Raw genomic sequence first — 18,491 nt, forward strand, 5'->3', positions numbered from 1 at the left:
TTTAAAGATTAGCCTTCAGGATAATAAAATTACACTGAACAGTCCAGCATATGAAAGGATGGGGCTCAAATTAAGTGTGTCAATAGGAAAAGTAAAGAATTAATATCAAAACACCTGAAAACAGGTTCTAAATAATGCCACCTGTGAACAAACAGGAAACCCCAAAGTTCTTATTTCATTATGAAGATTACAATGGTGTCTCACATTTTAAAGTGCACACATTTTATTTACTAACAATGTTTTACATGGAATGAGGACTTGGAGATAGAGGATTTGCTTTCTCAATTTCAATCAATATAGGTGAACGCAAGAAGCAGTTACAGAACTGGTGTATTTATTTGTTATTGAATATTGTGACAACATGTTGATAAAACACTGGAAATTGACACTGAAGGAAATCTTTAGTTCCTGCTCCCCCAGCTTAATGAAAATAAATAAATACTTCCTCACCTGTAATCGAAAGGCCTGTCTCATAGGAAATGGGTACTTAAGCACACAGAACCATCTATAGATTGACAGAGGGGGAAGTTTTGTCATCTTTAATCTGCAAATACTGCATAGAGAAAAAACACTCTTGGTATGTCGTATCAGTGCAACTGAAACATTTTACACAGTCAACAAATACAATAGTTGATCTTCATTATAACTGTATAAAATACTAAAAAGGAGACTTAAGAGGGCGTGAATGTTCTTCAAAATAGTCAGAAAATATTTATGTCAAGAAAATAAGATCTTTTTAGATAAAAGTAATAGATTAACAGTACTTTGAGTAGCAACCATGTCATTCATGACCCTGAAAAGGCACTCATCATCTGAACGTGTGAACAGAGAAGATTGATAAAACCTGGCTTAGAAGCCTGTAGGAATCGCCAGTATTGAACACTGAGGGAACACTATCTACCATGAACAATTACAATATTATTTTTTTATTACTATTTATTAGAGCAGAAGTTACAAACATGGGTAAGATTTATGTAATGAAGGCAACATCATCACATTAACTTAGTATATTGACATGTAATAAATAAAGCATACTAGAATGAAAGCTGAAATAATCAGTGTACTGAACTTAGAACTGGTCCTCTATATCTTGCTAAGGGACTTTGTCCAAAAGCAATTGTGGCTGTCTTCTAAATATAGCCAGCTGAATAAATATGGATATAACTCAAGCTCCTAGACTGCGTTTTCACATTTTTACCTACATGCAGCACAAATCTGACAACATTTGACAATTCCTCTGGAAATTATTTGTAAGCAAACTCATACTAAACAGCTATCTCACTGCATGTGCCTTCAAAAGGGCACATTTTGAAATCTTGTGAACAAATCTTCAACCTGCATATACATGGGGACTGTCAGCATGCTGACAAGCACTGCCCTTTCACTGTCTAACGTTCAGAGCTTTGTTTAGACAATCATTCAGATTCCTGGAAGCACAACTTCAGTGGAATCCACCCTCCCAAAGACCAGCAAGTTTTCAGAAACACCTTGAGAATTGTAAATAGAAAACAAGCATTTTTCCAGTGTGGGTTTTACAGAAGATGGGATTTTTTTTTTTTTTTTTTCATATTTGGAAATCTATTACTTCCCACAATTGAGTATAAATGCCCCCCACACCTTCCAGTCCCATGATTTTAACAATGTGATTGAGGCAGCACTTCATATGCTTGCTCTAGGATTTACACAGCTATGGTTTTTTCCAATGACTCGTTATTACTAAATACTGTAACTTCGATATTTACATGGTTCCCTACCTTTAATCAGAATATAACACGCTCAGATCTCAATCTGTAACCTTTCAAATTCTTGGCAACTGGTCCATGAAAGTTTGTCTGGCCCTAGGGAAAGTTTTGGTCCTCTGTTATCCGAAAGGCAAACACAGATTCTGGATTTGTGGTTCACTACACAAGTTAGATATTCTAACTGAAGGCATTACCTAAGCAAAAAAACCCCAGCATTTCATATATCTTTTAACAGTCAAAGGGCTTTCTTCTCCCACTTCTGTATAAAAACTTAAAAGCTATTATATAGTAGCCGTTCAGCATCCTCTTCTGGGCTCTGCTCCACAGAAAGTATCTGAGCAGGGGTTTGTCTGAATTATCTCAAGAGGAAACAGAGGGCATCCTCTGACATCTGCATCCATCTCTCTTCTCAACATTAACTTCCTCTCATCTCCTGTAGATAAGTATATGAAAAAGTTACTTGAAATGAGTTTGTTGGGGAGCAAGGAGGGAAAGGGTATGGGGAGGTAGCTGTAAGGTATCCGCCAACGAACTGAAAGCATAGTAAATTGTGAAAGGGCTGTGAGGAACAATAGCCAGAAACGTAGCAATCCTATATGGAGATCACATAACTACCTATATATAAATTCACTAACTTCAGACAGTACTTCCCACCCAGATGTACCACATATTGAGTTGTCTAACAACGTTTTAGTTGTCTAAAGTATGTTGAGTTGTTGGCATGCATGCTGTTATCAACAGAATAACCACCTATCTGCTAATGCCCATGACAGATACTTTGCTATCCAATTAAGAAGACAAATACTACTCTTCAACTGCAGCTGCGCATAGTGTGTCTGAGCTAAACTAAACAAACCTTTAACTGCAGAGAAGTCACACTCTTCTTTAACGCCATGTTTATACTTTTTAGAATTCTTTTTAAAAACACTTACCATTCATGTGACAACTAACCTCACCTGCCAGAGACCTGTCAAATTCAGTCACCTTAGTTCTGGTGTCCCTCTTTCTCACCTGTCCTCTGGAGGGTCTCCGAAAGTGGCAAGCCATCATGAGGGGTAACATCTGGTGCTGCCACAGCGGTGTGAAGTGTCTTGAATTTCACTTTGTTGTGAAACATTTTCTTACATTTTCTTTGTATCTTTCTGAGCGACTCCAGCTGCATGCAACTGTCCGTCTCTGAAAAGCCACATTCATCAGATAAAAGATTAGAAGAAAGCTTTTTTCGCTTTTTCTTCATTTTGAGAGCATTTCTCTCCTCTTCCCTGGATTGTCTCTCACTTTTCTGTCCTTCAGGTCTTAATTTACTACTAGACCTCTTGCACGACTTTTTAAGCTTATGTTCACACTGCCTTGACAAGCCCTCATGGACAGAATTAGAATAGAAGCTATATTTGCAGCTTTCCTCCTCTTGACCTTCCAGAGTTACATTTTTAAGATAAACTGGTAATTTTCTTTCCCCAGCTCTTGCAGGCAAGCACCCTTTATTACAATTGCTGTAAATTTCTTCACACCTTCTTTCTGTTCTCTTCATTGAGCTGCTACATGCCTCTCTAAGGTACTCTGAATCATTAATCTCTTCCAACAAATCCTTTAATCTGCAAGCAGATCTACATGTCTTGTATGGTACGGTACCTTCATCACTACCATCTTCTTGTTTGAATTCCTTATCATGAGTAAGAGCAGTGCAATCCAAAGAATGATTCAGTCCAGCATGTGGTAAGTTATCAACAATGAATGAGTCATTCCTCCGCACTTGCAACTTTTTTGCAAACCTACTCCCATGGGTCTTGTTTTCTAACACTGTGTCTGTTGACTCAAGTTCCCCAACTGTGATCACCAGCTTATAATTATCATCGCTACTACAATTTCTCCTGTTGAGGTCTTGCACAGGACTTGCTTCTCTGAAGTGCTGACCATGTTTGTTACTCAAGCTGATGTCAAAATCATCAGACACCACTCTCTTCCACCAGGACTTGTTCGCAGTGGTTTTTGGCTCTAAGTAAACACGTGCATAGCGTGGTGTCTGATAGTAGTTTAGTAAATAATGGATGAATTCATCAGTCTCATAAACCTTTAGCTTTCTGCAGCTGTCTTCATCAGACACTGTCTGCGTGTGAACTACATTCAAAGTTGGGTAGTCCCTTCCATCGAGAGATTCGATGACCCTGCAGTCTTGCGTAACTGTAATCAGTAAAGACCCACAGCCAAAGGAGTTGTACACATCTCTACCAGGCAGTCTGTCAGAACTCAGGGCTGTAGAGGGATCATTTAAAATCGTCCTGACTATATGACAAGTAGACGCATGGAAATTACTCACATCTCCTTCCTCACTACATAAGATGCTACCTTTTTGGGTTAACGGACACTTAAACTCTTCTTTATGTTTCACCTCTTTGTGCGTATGATAATGGGAGTTAATCAGTTCCTGACGTACGCATTTTAATGCTGTTTCAGAAAAGGAATCATCCTTCCTTACGCCCAATGAAGGATCCACTTTTTGACTTGCCAACTGTGCAAAATCCTTCAAATAAAAATCAGGAAAATTATTATGTACATTTATACTGAGCACTATAAAGAGTGCTAAACTGCAAACTCATAAGCAAGCAGTCCCACAGACAGAAGAATTATACAGGCGAGGGATAAGTTTGTACGATCGAGCTCTGAACTAAGCCAATCTCACTATTCTTAAGTTAGAACTACAGATATTTCATCATCTCAGAAAGCTGCATTCTCAATTAAATAAGTGGTCCTTTCAACCAATTCGTCTATCTCACTGCAACTGCATAACAAAATATTTATTCTGTGTTTGATCACAGCATCGCAACAACTAGTATTGCATGCAACAGTAAAATTACTACACTTTTGTAGATCAAATATTTTATTTAGAATAAATTGCTTTGTTATACATTGTTTTAAATGGGTCCAAATACAACCAATCTAAAGCTTTCTAAGTGGTGAAACCAAGAAAATAGAAGTTTATTCAACACATCACCTTCATAATTAAGGCGGCCAATGTCAAGATGTTATGGGGCCCTAAAATTCATGCAGAACGGCAAGGGTAGCCTCTGACTTGAACTCTTAGTAAATTATAGTCCTTTAGAAATCTTTAACATTAAGGATTGGGGAAAACATACACTTGTTAAAAGCTGCAAGCAAACTTTCACTTAGCAAATAGTGACGACCAAGCCATGTTAGTACCCCTGAGAAATGAAAACCCGTTTTCATTTAAAACTTTTTTTTTAGCTAAAGCACTAAAATACATCTCCAAACATTAATCTGTGCGCAAAACACTTGAATTTTTATCACTCCTCTGCTGACTTTCTCAAAACGTTCGCTGAATCAAACTGAAATAACACTGATAGCTTAGTGTTGGCCACAAAAGAGAGGCTATTAGATACGGCATATTCTGTGTCAATTTAATCGTCACTTGCAGACCTGAGACCAAAACAAGCAGAGATAACATCATTTGCTTCCCCGCCCCGAAACTCCTTGTTTGCAATGCTCCATCAAGTCTAATAGAGCTGATACAGCCCTTCCAGCCCTATTTTTACTCAGTAATGACATGGCCTCGCAAAAGCATCAAAGGCAAAGTTTCTGGGTGGAAATGCACTACCTTTGCTCTCAGGGCAAGACTGAGAGCAGATTATCACAAGACTTAGACCTCAGGCCTTCTCAGTGTTTGGTCAGTCCCAAGGCATTCTTCTGAATAGCATCAAGACATCAAATGTCTGGTGAATTATTTCAAGCTCTAAAAAATACTCTTGAAAATTTAAAATATGTTTTAAAATAGTCTTACTTTCACACGGTTTAACAGCACTGTAAGCAGTCTGACAGACTCCACTCTTCTCTGAGCTAGCAGGGATTTCCTTTCTTCCCATTCAGGCATATTCTCTGGCCACTGCTGTTCTTCAGCTGGTACCTTCTGCTGCTTTTGGGGATGTTTCTCATCTCCATCTATCTGCCTCTCTTCTCTCGAGCTTAGCTTTCTTTTTTCTCTCTTGAACTTCTTTTCATCACCACGTCTTTTTCTAGGTAATTATCAATACGGGACAATTTAGATGACACTTGTTTTACATTTTGAGTCCTGGGGAATTGGATGCAAGTCTTTGAAGTGCTAATAATAAACAACCAGTCACCAAGAATCCACATGCGGCTAACAAGAAATCTTGTTTGTTAGAATAACATGTTTAAAAAAACATGGCACACAGATGAGATGCATCCAACTGATGCACACATTTCCAAAGTTTTTTGTCTCTTCAAATGATTTGCATTATAGGATTCTCTTTATAAGCACTGCCAAGATGACAGAATCACATCATTATTTGTCTCCAGGGACACAACTAGAGACTGATCATTTGGATCTAATTCTTAAGTTAACAAATCTCACCTACGGATTAGCATGAGGGTCCCATTTAAGAGATATTACAAGACTATTTGCACTGTTCTAAAAATTAAAGTTGAAGCTGTGTGCTGGTCTTGGCTGGGGTAGAGTTAATTTTCTTCACTGTAGCTAGTATGGGTCTAAGGTTTCGGTTTGTGCTGAAAACAGTGCTGGTAACACAGGGATGTTTTAGTTACCAGTGCTTACATGGCATCAAGGCCTTTTCTGCTTCTCACACCGCCCCACCAGCAAGCAGGCTGGGGGTACACAAGAAGTTGGAGGGGACACAGCCGGGACAGCTGACCCCAACTGACCAAAGGGATATTCCATACCATATGACGTCATGCTCAGCAATGAAAAGCTAAGGGAAGGAGGAGGAAGCGGGGACATTCGGAGCGATGGCACTTGTTTTCCCAAATAGCCATTATACGTGATGGAGCCCTGCTTTCCTGGGGATGGCTGAACACCTGCCTGCCAATGGGAAGCAGTGAATGAACTCCTTGTTTTGCTTTGCTGGCGTGCGCGGCTTTTGCTTTACCTATTACCCATGAGTTTTCTCACTTCTACCCTTACAACAAAGTGTTCACACAAGTAAGTGTTTAAAAATATTTTTTTAAAGTATTTGGATAAGAAGGTATTAACAATGGAAGCATAGCAATGTTTGAATTCAGAGACCTAGCGTTAGAGTTGCTATGCTCCATGTTCTAAGTGTTGGGCTTTTTTTTAAGATACGAAGGTGTGGAACATGATTAATTACCAGTGACAGTGTAGGATGCCATCCAAACACACTACCTACAGAATTAAAACTTCAATATACTACTATTACTCTTACACAAAATTTAAGCACACTGCCCTAAAGATAACAACAATGAAAAAAATAACATGTAAAAAGGAGTAGAGGGAAAGGCAGAAAAGTGCTCATCTCTAGTTTTGGACCTTCCAGTCATCTGGGAGGCACCTAGAAACATACATCACGTTAATTTTACTTCAGGGCATAAAGACGTTAATTTGTGATGTTGCAGCACAGAGCAATACAGAAAGCCCACATGCAGAATCTTAAGCAATCAAGCCTCAGAGCAATTTGAGCGCAACAGCTCTCTGATTTCACTCCAGGCCCACAGAATCATAGAATAATCCAATCTGAAAGGGACCTCAGGATGTCTCTAGTCCAACCTTTCTCATAACCCAGATACCTTACACACAGAATTATCATGATGCTTTTCTTTCCGACAGTAACACATAAATTAAAAACTATGTAATATTGCTTCAAGTTCTCTGACTCCCGTTTCCTCAAACCCTGGATTTTTACAGTAACCACTCTTCCTGGATTTTACTTGGCATGAGATAGCGTAACAAATCTCAAGAAAATGGGACATTCTCTAAAAATACACTCTCACCTTTCAACCCCCTCTCTTTTTTTCCCCCTTTTTCGAACGTGCTCCTGTTCTTGCAGCTTTAAGTCTTTCCAGGCTTCTCTTTCTTATGGCTCCTTCACTAAAATGTCTGGTTGTATCAAAAGTCACCTGTCACAGAAGAAGCAGAATCAGACTTAGCAGTCCAGTTTGCCGTGTATTTATACAAACACAGACAACCTGCTGAGCAAATGAGACCCCAGATGACTACCAAATGCTACTACACTCGTGAGAATGTTTCTCTCTACCCTGGCGTACTAGAACAGCTCTTCTGAAGTTCACACTGGGTTGTCAGTCAAGCTCAAACACCCCACTTCCAAATGTCTCCTCCTGCTGTGACATCAGGGGCTCACAATCTGACATCATACTTTTGACCAAACCCATTCCTGGCATGCTCTTCTGGGAACTCAAAGTTCAGTATGTTCAGCAGAGCGTTCCTAGCTGCAGGATTCGTGCAGTGCTGCCAGAACTAGAGTTCACTGACTCTCAGAGCAACATCTTTTGGATGAAATGCTTGCTTGCTTAAAAAGTGATGAATTCTGTTGATGTGTGCTGCATTTAATCAGCTTCAAATGCCCAGGTGTGAGCACATTAAAAGAAAACACTCAAACAAATTGCATCAAGGTCTATCTACACTGCAAAAATAAGTAATATGAAGTGTTATTTCTAGCACAGAGGTATATTTTAGGGTCACAGTTTAGAAATTACCTGCCAGGAAAAAATACCAAAACAGGATACACTCTAATAAGTAGCTACGGAGGTAAGCTATTAGGCTGCTGAAATTAAGCTTACAGATTGCAAGTTTTCTTTTGTAACGCCACACTAAGCACAGCACTTAAATGGATTCATCCCTCAACATACTTAAGCAAAAAGGTACAGAGAAGAGAGGTACTAGCCAAGAACCACCTAAATTAGGGCAGCTGCTGCACCTACTTCATGCTTAACAATAAGAAACCAAGTACCTTTCAAAGAGAGTCGCCAGCTTCTGAGATCATCTCCCAATTTCAGTGCCAACCACACTGAAAATATTTACAACTTTTACCTTAGCCACACCAAGTTTTCAGGAAATCAAAACAGTAAAACGCCATTTTTTGATTAAAGGACTTAAGTTCAGGTCCATGAACTTCATATATCAGTATCTCTATACCCAGTACAAACAGGACAATCACAAGGTTTTTTCCTTTCACATGCTTAAGTGTACAAAAAGTTTACATAGAGGCTTCCACTGGTTAGCAAGGACTTCTCAGACCTAACTTCAAGGAAAAAAGAGCAGAAGTTGGCAAACCACCGTCTGTGCCAGTTTCTTCCACAAAAATCTCAGCAGCTAGTAACAAATAAAGGTTAGTATATTTTAATGCTGTGCATATGCTATATTTTTCTTTCTTTTTAGCCACCATTTTAACATAAATACAGACTAAACCAAGGGCGGGGGGGAAGATACATATACACAGAGAACTGCAGGAGTGCCACATAAAAGCTTCTGCTGAAGCAACATGAAAAAAGTCTGGAAAATGGCTGTCACAAGTTAAAAATTATATTGCCATTACTTGAGGAATGCCTGTTTGCCTTCAATCTAGGAATCTGTAGGGGAAGACAAGTGCAGTGCAAGAAGCTGTCTGGTAAAGAGGGTGACTATACTTTATTCAGAATGATGAAGAAAAGAAATACATATGTACTGAAGGAAAAGCTAGTCTAATAAAAAAAAAAAGCGCCAAAACCAGACCACAGCACTGAATCGCTCCTGTTAAGGAACTGCTGCCAAATGCACTCAGAATTAACCACAACTTTGTCAGGCAAGGCGGACTAGCTCAGGATTAACCTCTGAATATGGCTGTGTATATATACAGACACACCTTCAGTATCTCATGTAAGCAAAGCAGAAACACCCAAAGTACTTGCTACAAAACTGAAAAAGCGAGTGGTCTCTAGAATCCTTTCTGCCCACTGTGCATTAAGATAAAGAGCTTCGTAAAGCTATCTATAATGCTAGCATCAACTGCACTTTTTCCATCACACTAAGATTTGAGGTACAGCAGGTTAAAACATCCAGGACAGCGCTGTTGAAACCTAAAGAGGCATGAAAGTCAAGCCTGAAGAAGAGCTGGTGTACCCAAAAGCTTGTTCTGTTTTGCGAGTACATCTTCTATTAAACCAACTGATATTATCCTGCCCTTGCAAATCTTTCTTCACTTATATCCTTACACCATCATGGCTGCAACCATATTCCTACTGCTGCAATAAATCACCTAGAAGTAAGCCCAAAAGTCTCTTCATAGAGCTGAGTAAGCTATAGTGGTTTCCCAGTGCAGACCATTACCCTTGCTCCTCCCCACTCTTCCTTACAGCCAGGAGGTCTTCAAGCATCAGAAATGTATTTCTCATCACATAACTGCATACAAAGCACATCATTATTTACTGTCTGATCCACTGGCTTGCTGCTCACACAGCGAATTAAGTCCTTTAAGCCTATTTTCTATCACCACTTAAACATACTCCCCACAACACTGCAATGGAAACCCAAGCTGTTACTAATGTACTACAATAACCCTTTCCCAGCATTAAAGAAAACCACGAGGATAAATCAGCAACTCTGAAATTATTTTTCTGCATATCCACATGACCCTTTTTACATTGACTAAATTATCCTAGAACACCCTAAAACGTATCACTCAAGTTCATAATTTAAAACAAAATTAGACTTTAGGGAAACGTTAACAGCCTGGCAATATCTAACCTGAAACACCCATATAGTCCATACAAGCAAAATGCAGGTAGTGAGAACAATTTGATCCAAAGGTGCCCCTCACATTGGCTCACAGTACCGCTAGCTCAAACAGCTCTTACCATCCCCAGTTCCCCAGCTGGTCACTCATGCCTGACCCTGGGCCATGACCACGGTTTCTGAGACCATACCATCAACCGGGTCAGAAAAGAGATCTAGCTTGGAGAAAAAAAAAGAAATAATCGTATTTTGCCAGGTGACTTTTCAGACAGCTGGTTTCCCTGCCCTCGTGCACGGCGCAGCCCCCGAGCAGTTCCACCAGCAGAGCCCAAGGAGAGCTCGAGGCAGAGGGAATATCTTAATTCCACGGAGGTGGGGATACAAGAGCACCGATGAGCAAATGGCAACGTGGCAAGCGTACGTATTGATCCATAGTAGCAGAAAGACTCTGTCACACACGGAAAAGCGTTTACCAGAAGGAGTCACTCGGAGAAGTTTAAACAAGAGGTTGAAACAGCTTTTCAGCAGGCGGGACTAGTTTATTCTGCTTGCTCTGTGCAAAATTAAGAGAAGAGCAGAGGTGATCAGAAGTGCTGCTGCTCACACAAATACCGCAATAAAATACCGCTCCCGGCGTCACCACTTCATGCTGCGCGTTTTGAGGTGGGGGTGAAGAGAGCCGCAAGCCAACCCCACCGCCGCGGACGCAGCTGCCCAAGGCCGCGGTCCCTCCGCTCGGCGGGAAGGTGCCCGAGCTCCCGCGGGACCCGCAGGCACCGCAAGTCGGATCCCCGCACCGCCGGGCAGCAGGAGCCCCGCGGCCGGGGCCCAGCGCCCACCCCGCGGGGCGGTCTCAGCGGGCACCGGGGGGCGGCGGCGGCGGCAGGGCCCGACCCGCTCTCCTGCCCCGGCGGCGAGCCCCGCTGAGGGTGCGGGGCAGCCGCCCTCTGCCACCCCCGGGCCCTGCTGCGGGCTGCCGGAGCGCCCCTGCGGCCGCACGCCAGCCGGAGCAGGAACTGCCCCCGGGCCCAGCGACCCGCGGCGCGGGCCGGGGGAGGAGACGAGAGGGTGACACTCCTCCGGCCCGGCCCGGCCCGGCAGCCGGAGGGGAGGGCCAGCCCGCCCGAGCCCGGTGCGCGGCCGCCGCCCGAGCCGAGCCCGACACCCGCCAGCCCCGTCCCGGCAGGGCCGCGAGCTCCGGGCAGAGCTGCCGGAACGGCTCCCCGCCCCCCGCGCCGCCCCGGCGGGCGCACGCCAGGCCCGGCCGGCACGGAGGGGAGCGGCAGCCCTCGGGCCGCGGCCCCTTCCCCACACGGGCCGCGCCGCAGCCGCTCCCCGGCGCCGGAGCCCCCAGCGCCTCCCGCAGCGGCGGACGCCCTCCGCCGGCAGCGCCCCGCTCCCACAGGCCGCAGCGGGCCGGCTCCCCTTACCCCTCTGGCCGCCGCTGCGGCCGCCGGCCGCACACGCCTCCGGGCACCCTTCCCGCCACCGCCCCCGGGCGGAGCGCGGCGCACGCTGGGCAGCGGCGGGGGGACCCGCCTCGGGGGCGCGGCCCGGCACCGCCGGCCCCTCCCGCCTGCCGGGGCTGGCCTGGGGCGGTGGCCGGGCCCGGTGACTCGGCTGCCCCGCTCGACCACACCGGGAGGGCGCTGCACCCGCGGGGGCCACTCCGCGGCGGCCGGACCCCGGGGGAGAGGCGGCTGGGGCCGGCGTGGCTGCGTGGCGTGTGGGGGTTTCACGCGTGTTTCTGAGGAACGAGTCGCAAGGCGGGGCACGGCCGAGCCCCAGGAGGTGCTGGCGGCTCTCGGGGCCGCCGCTTCCCGCCCCGCTCCTCGCCCCTGAGGGCCCACACGGCGGAGGCCCGTGGTCGTCCTGCAGGCCCACCCTCGCCTGGTGCCCGCCTGCTGTCTCCGGGCTGTGGTCATCGTCTATGTGCGTTGTCTTAACAAGATCCCAAAGAGTTACTTGCTCAGCGGTTGCCTCGCTTAGGCGGTGCCAAGGCCTAGCTACAGGGGCGTGGTGCAATACCATGTTTTTCTTTGTCCTGTAACAAAGGTAGCTCATCCGGCACCGCTTCGTCTGAGCGATACATGTCTGAGGATTAATATCAGCTTTTCCCTGTTTTAGTACTGTATGGCAGTCAGCTGCCCGCAGCGGAGCAGCTCCCAAGGGATCGCCAGCCACGCTCTTGAAGGTACCGTCCACGCTTACTGACACTTGGTTGTTCTTCCTTTCAGGTCCCCAAGGGAATTAAATTTAGGGCAGTCATTGACTCAAATACTCCCTCAGTGTTCAGTGGGTTTTTGTCTCTTGTGGTCTTCCAAACACAACTGTAAAACATGGCATGTTTTTATATCCTTTATCTCCCTTCTTAAAAACAGACAGGTTATTTCTTCCCTTGTGGTAGTATGCTGGGGTTGTTCAGTCTGGAGAGGAGGAGGCTGAGGGGAGACCTCATCGCTCTCTACAATTACCTGAAAGGGGGTTGCAGAGAGGTGGGTGTTGGCCTCTTCTCCCAAGTGACTAGTGACAGAACAAGAGGAAATGGCCTCAAGTTGCTCCAGGGGAGGTTCAGACTGGATGTTAGGAAAGACTTCTTTACTGAGAGAGTGGTGAGACACTGGAATAAACTGCCCAGGGAGGTGGTGGAGTCACCATCCCTGGACGTGTTCAAGGAACATGTGGACGAGGCATTGTGGGACATGGTTTAGTGGGCATGGTGGGGTTTGTTGGTTGATGGTGGCACTTGATGATCTTACAGGTCTTTTCCAACCTTAGTGATTCTGTGATTCTAACTACGATGGTCGATGATCGTAGGACAAGGCTAGGGCTGCAGGCAGATGTGTGTACCAAGCACTTATTTTCTCAGATGGTCTAATTGCTATGTATGCAATTACAACCTGAGAACAATTGTTACAGGTATATTTAGTGTGAGAGTCTATTTCTGTTACAACTTGGTGAGCCAAAAAGCATGTCTGCATTTTTTCACTAGGCAAGTTGATACGATAAAGATACTCCCTTTACCTACAAACGTTTCTTGGGTCTAGCTGCCTTCTCCACAGTTGTTGGTTCTCCTTGCATTAGGAAGGTTTTCTAGGAATCTATTATACGCTGACATTGGTTTGTGTTTTCCTTTATCTTAAAAGATAAAATTGTGTTCTGATGTAACAAAAGGTTAAATTTCAAAGATACTGTCTCTAAGTTACGTGATTTTTTCCTTTCTACGTATATTTTTCCAAATCCAAACAGGCAAACTGGAATTTGAGATCAGTTTGCAGCTGCAGGGTCATTATATTCATCTACTCCGTACCTGCTGCTTTTCCAAAGATGCAATAAGTTGAGAAACTTTAGTGTTTTAACTCATAAATAAAAAATTTCATGTAGCAATACAGAGCTATTTCTTTCAAGATCTGAGAGTGGGATACAGAAATAAGAGATAAGAAGATATACACCTACTAATTTATGAGACAATGCTGATAGTATTTCATTTTTCCTATTATGAGAGGTTATACAAAAAGTACATTTGCATTTTCTAATTTCATTGGCAATTGTTTTGTAATAATAAAATGACAAACAATGAATAGAGTGTAAATTTTCTTTTATATTGAGGCCTGTTAAACTCTGCCACAAATATCTATAATTTTCTTGTTGCCAGCGCAGTGTTTTTGTGGCTTTTGGTTTTATTTTCTTAGGCTTGTGACTGGCATAAGAATGCTGTCTTCCTTTTTAAGCGCAATGCGTTACAACCCAACATTGTCATATCTTAGTACCTCTACTACCAGCGGTAGTAACTCACACAAATAAGTAAAATCTCATACTGTGCCTCCTGGTTGCAGAAAAAACCCCAGTTTCTTACCTGTAATTAAGCAAATGGTATGTAAATACAATGATTTTGTATTCTGTATTTCAGGGAGCAAACTCCTAGAAACTGAGGTCTTTTGCAATTGCGGAATATCCTGCCTACTAGGATCGTGCACGTTGCTGGAGCAGTATGGTGAGTTACTCCGTGAATGAACTGTAAGTTGTATTTCCTCTGGCAAAGGAGACAGGGAAAACTGATGTTAAGGAAATCACTCTGGCAACGTTCTCATGTTGAGAAGAAGTGCCATGTCATATTAATTAAAAGTGCCATGTCCAAAACTCATAAGAGGATGATTCACTTTTACACAGTGAATAATAAAACTATGGAAATCATCGCTACAAAAAATATGGGAGACTGAGTACCTTGCTTCAGAAGTGGATTTGATGTTTCTAGAGGCAACAAGAAAATATGGAGTTGTTTTGCAGATACAGTTTTGAGCCAGTATTAGCTATCTCGTTTTATGCAAAAGATACAATGTATGAGACATTAGGAAGAGATCTTGAGCGGCATGATTATCCCACATCTCCCTCTTGCAGCCTAGTTACACTTTTCTCTGCAGCCTGAAGTTTCCTAGGCTTTATCCCATCTGTTACCTACCTAGATTGTGCAGACCCCGGATTTGCTCTACTCTTACAAAAACTTTCTTCTTGGAACCGGACAGCAAGGCAAGGTGAAACCCTGCCTGCGCAAGTCATGTGATGTCTTTGAAAATCATTTTAGGCAAAACTGGTGCAAAGGACTGCGTAGAGGCAGCTTTTTTGTTTATTCTGGGTTTATTGTCATTTCGCTAAAGTGGTTTTGAAGTAAATCAACTTTAATGCACAGGAGCATTTGCATTCACACAGAGATTGCAACATCATAACCTACTACATTTCAAATGGCTTTGATTTAAAGCCTGGCAACCAGCGCACATAGACAGCTTTCTCTGGGAGCTTCAGGAATAGGCTGGGGAGGAAGATGGTTGGAAGAAGCTTTAGGCATGAAGCGTGTTTGAGTACGTGCAAGTAAGAATCTTGGCTATGGTTCTGCTTGTGTGGCTTGGTAACGTCATTCCAGGAATTATGTCTGGATGTTACATACTGCTCAAGTAATTTAAAAGCTAAGGTAACTTTCCATATTAGGACTCCCTATCTCCCATATCCCCCTACCTTCAGGTTGTACAGTCTATAGGAAAAATCAAACCTCCATCTTGTATTTAATTTTGAAATAGAACACCGAGACCTATTCCAAGGGACAGTAGGAAACTCACACAGTTTTGTTTCATAAATAACAATGATACGACCTTGCTTATCGCAGATGGCTGTCACTGCACGTTTGACTCATGAAACTAATTTGTGGACTGCTGAAATATTCTTTCCTTAGATACCAATGTGATCAGTTACTGAGGGAGAAGCAGCTCACCTACACAAACACTTTCTAGCCAGAAACAACTGAATGATGTGTTGAATACTGCCATCCCCTGGCTGGCTGCTTAGAAAACTTGTTGAACTTAAATTTCTTTAAGGTAACATTAAAAAGTACCTGGTGGTGGTTTGTTTTGTATTTTTAACATGTTTAACTTCCCCGTCAGGACTTTTTAATCAGCCTGTATGATGATAGGTTTAATCTACAACAAGGTTACCTCAGAAATACTTTGTATATAAGTGGGTGATTTTGCTTAGAGGCTACTAAAAAAAAAAAAGTTCTTAGACCAACAGCTAAGTTTTGGCTGTAAGGAGAATTAGTTTTCCATAACATAAGCTGTCCAGCCAGAGGAAATACAGTAATTTAGACAGAAAGTCCACAGTACACAATCCTTCTTAATATAATTCTGTTTTATACCATTTCTGAGCTGTGCTTAGACTGCGTATCAATGGCATTAATTCTAGTGTGAGCTCCTTGTTATAGACACAGAGACTGAAGAAGTTTCTCGGTTGCTTCCTTTTTCTGAAGTTTGCTTTACAACCGACAAAGCCAGCTGGCACTGTGAATCGCTTTTAGTACAGAAAGGCAGGCTTGTGATTAAGTCACAGGAGTGGGAGTGCAAGGTTCTATTTCTGGCTCGGTCACAGACGTCCTGGGTTATCATAGGCAAATCTGCTAGTTTTCACTATCAGTCATATGGACAACCCAACTACTTGCTGGAGTGGCTTCTCCTCTCCCCACCAAGGAAGAAATCGACCGAGAGCATGTTGTGTTCTAGGAGTCTCCAGCAAATGTCCCGGAAAGCAGTGGCAACCGAACACCTCAGAGCAGCACTAAATTTAGAGCTTTTCTAACTCATATGTGGGGATGGCACAGGCAGAAAAGTGGGTTCTTTGACAGCTTTGTTCATTCTCCCTCGCTGATCTCAGAAGTTTCCCGTCAGACTTTAAACATATTCTTGTTAGGTACTGACGTGCCCGAGGATGTCAGTGGCAGACTAGAATGGAATTTAATTTAGAATGACAGCAAGCTCCAACACCACCTTTACTAATAAAACCAGTGTGTGACAGATTTCAGTGTTGTGCCTGATTCTGATGTTAGCCACAGCTGTATTATCCTGAAGCAACTCATTGGTAGTGACCAAACTATTTGCATAGTTTAAAAAAAAAGACAAAACAAAACCTCACCAAAACCAATCCAAAACCTGATGTTTTCACTGCAAGGGTGTCTGAGGCAAATTTCAAAGATGGCATGGTTGATTAAAAGGTGTATAGTAATGCAGAATGATGTCAATGTAGGAATGACTAAAGAATTAACAAGTAGCTACTTTAAAGACAGTGTATGTCGTTCTTTATTAACTACAACTATGCAAGACAAAGTATAAAGAAATACACAGCGATCTTCTAGAAAATAAAAGTTGTGTTCAGAGTAGTTCTTACAAGGGACTCGTCTGCATAAAATGTATGTTCGATAAAATTCAGTCTCCAACTGTAATAAAAATGCATTTTTGTATGAATAAAAAGAGACGAAAGTAAATCTGTTCCCTCAGAGGATTCACTTGCTCTGGTTGTTTTTGCAGTGGTAGCTTGTGAAATAAAGGAAACTAAGTAGGACATAAACAATATAAACTCGATTGGGCTGGCAAAAATGGTGAAAAGAAGGTGCAATTTAAAGTATTAATTTTTAGTAATCTTAGATCCTGTTAGTAACATCCATTTTTTTAATTATAATTTATTTTTTTAAATGACTCTTTTTATATTGGCATGTCCCTTTACACGGGAGAAAAAATAACAACAGACAAACTCACACCAACCACCATCTTCATAGACTCATAGAATCACAGAATACCAGGTTGGAAGGGACCTCATGGATGATCTGGTCCAGACTTTCTTGGCAAAAGCAGTCTAGACCAGGTGGCCCAGCACCCTGTCCAACCAAATCTTAAAAGTGTCCAACGTTGGGGAATCCACCACTTCCCTGGGGAGATTATTCCAATGGCTGATTGTTCTCACTGTGAAAAAATTTCCTCTTGTGTCCAATCAGAATTTCCCCAGGAGTAACTTGTACCCACTACCCCTTGTCTTTTCCATGTGACTCCTTGCAAAAACGGAGTCTCCATCGTCTTTGTAGCCACCCCTTAAATACTGGAACATGATGATACAGTCTCCCCTAAGCCTTTTTTTCTGAAGGCTGAACAAACCCAGTTCTCCCAGCCGTTCCTCACACAGCAGGCTTCCCAGCCTTTTGACGGTCTTTGTGGCCCTTCTCTGGACCCTCTCCAGCCTGTCCCCATCTTTTTTGCACAGTGGGGACCAAAAAAGAACACAGTGTTCCAGGCGTGGCCTGACAAGCGCTGAGTAGAGTGGGATAATGACTTCTTTGTCTCTGCTGGTGATGCCCTTGTTGATGCAACCCAGCGTCCTGTTGGCTTTCTTTGCTGCAGCAGCACGCTGTTCGCTTACATTGAGCTTGTTGTCTGCCAGGACACCCGGGTCCCTTTCCACAGAGCTGCTTCCCAGCTGGGTAGATCCCAGCCTGTGCTGCACTCCTGGAATATGTTTTCTTAGGTGCACGTCCTTGCATTTGTCTTTGTTGAACTTCTCCATGGATTAGACTGTGCTATGGAAGGCTGAGGTCATCTGCTGATTCATTGTATCAGCCAGAAAAAGTACATAAAACCTCGACCAAAAATGAGTAATGCAAATGGGAAGACTGGATGGAAAAAACCTGTGCTCAGGAAGGATCTGAAACTGAGGTTTGTCTTGTGCGGACAAGCAAGAAAGACAAACCCCTAGAAGAAATATCACCCTTTTATGGTTAGAAGTCTTCTGTTTCCAAGCAGTATTAATGTATAGCAAGTTTATACCCATTTATTCTTGTTTCTAATTTTTCCTTTAAATGGTTGAGTTTTTCCCCCTCCCTGGTGTATAAATACTCTCTTCCCACCAAGGAAGTTTTTCCCCCTCCC

General features: G+C 43.2%; 1 protein-coding gene across 1 annotated transcript; it reads right to left on the reverse strand.

The window, feature by feature from the left end:
- Positions 1-277: 277 nt before the first annotated feature.
- Positions 278-7,594, reverse strand: LOC104253166 (A-kinase anchor protein 17B). Its single transcript, XM_009820175.2, has 4 exons — positions 7,521-7,594; positions 5,539-5,770; positions 2,754-4,263; positions 278-2,175 (listed from the first exon to the last, which is right to left on the reverse strand). Exons 2-4 carry the CDS (start codon positions 5,626-5,628, stop codon positions 2,039-2,041), a joined length of 1,737 nt encoding a protein of 578 aa, XP_009818477.2. The 5' UTR covers positions 5,629-5,770; positions 7,521-7,594; the 3' UTR covers positions 278-2,038.
- Between the last annotated feature and the right edge of the window lie 10,897 nt (positions 7,595-18,491).

Source organism: Gavia stellata, chromosome 14 (assembly GCF_030936135.1).
Source record: "Gavia stellata isolate bGavSte3 chromosome 14, bGavSte3.hap2, whole genome shotgun sequence".
Classification (NCBI taxonomy): domain Eukaryota; kingdom Metazoa; phylum Chordata; class Aves; order Gaviiformes; family Gaviidae; genus Gavia; species Gavia stellata.

Excerpts from the sequence above, each read along its gene's own strand:
- LOC104253166 (XM_009820175.2), bottom strand. The coding sequence starts at position 5,628 with ATGCCTGAATGGGAAGAAAGGAAATCCCTGCTAGCTCAGAGAAGAGTG. Across the intron at positions 4,264-5,538 it reads TGCTGTTAAACCGTGTGAAA|GATTTTGCACAGTTGGCAAG; the intron begins GTAAGACTATTT and ends TTTTATTTGAAG. Across the intron at positions 2,176-2,753 it reads GGAGACCCTCCAGAGGACAG|GAGATGAGAGGAAGTTAATG; the intron begins GTGAGAAAGAGG and ends ACTTATCTACAG.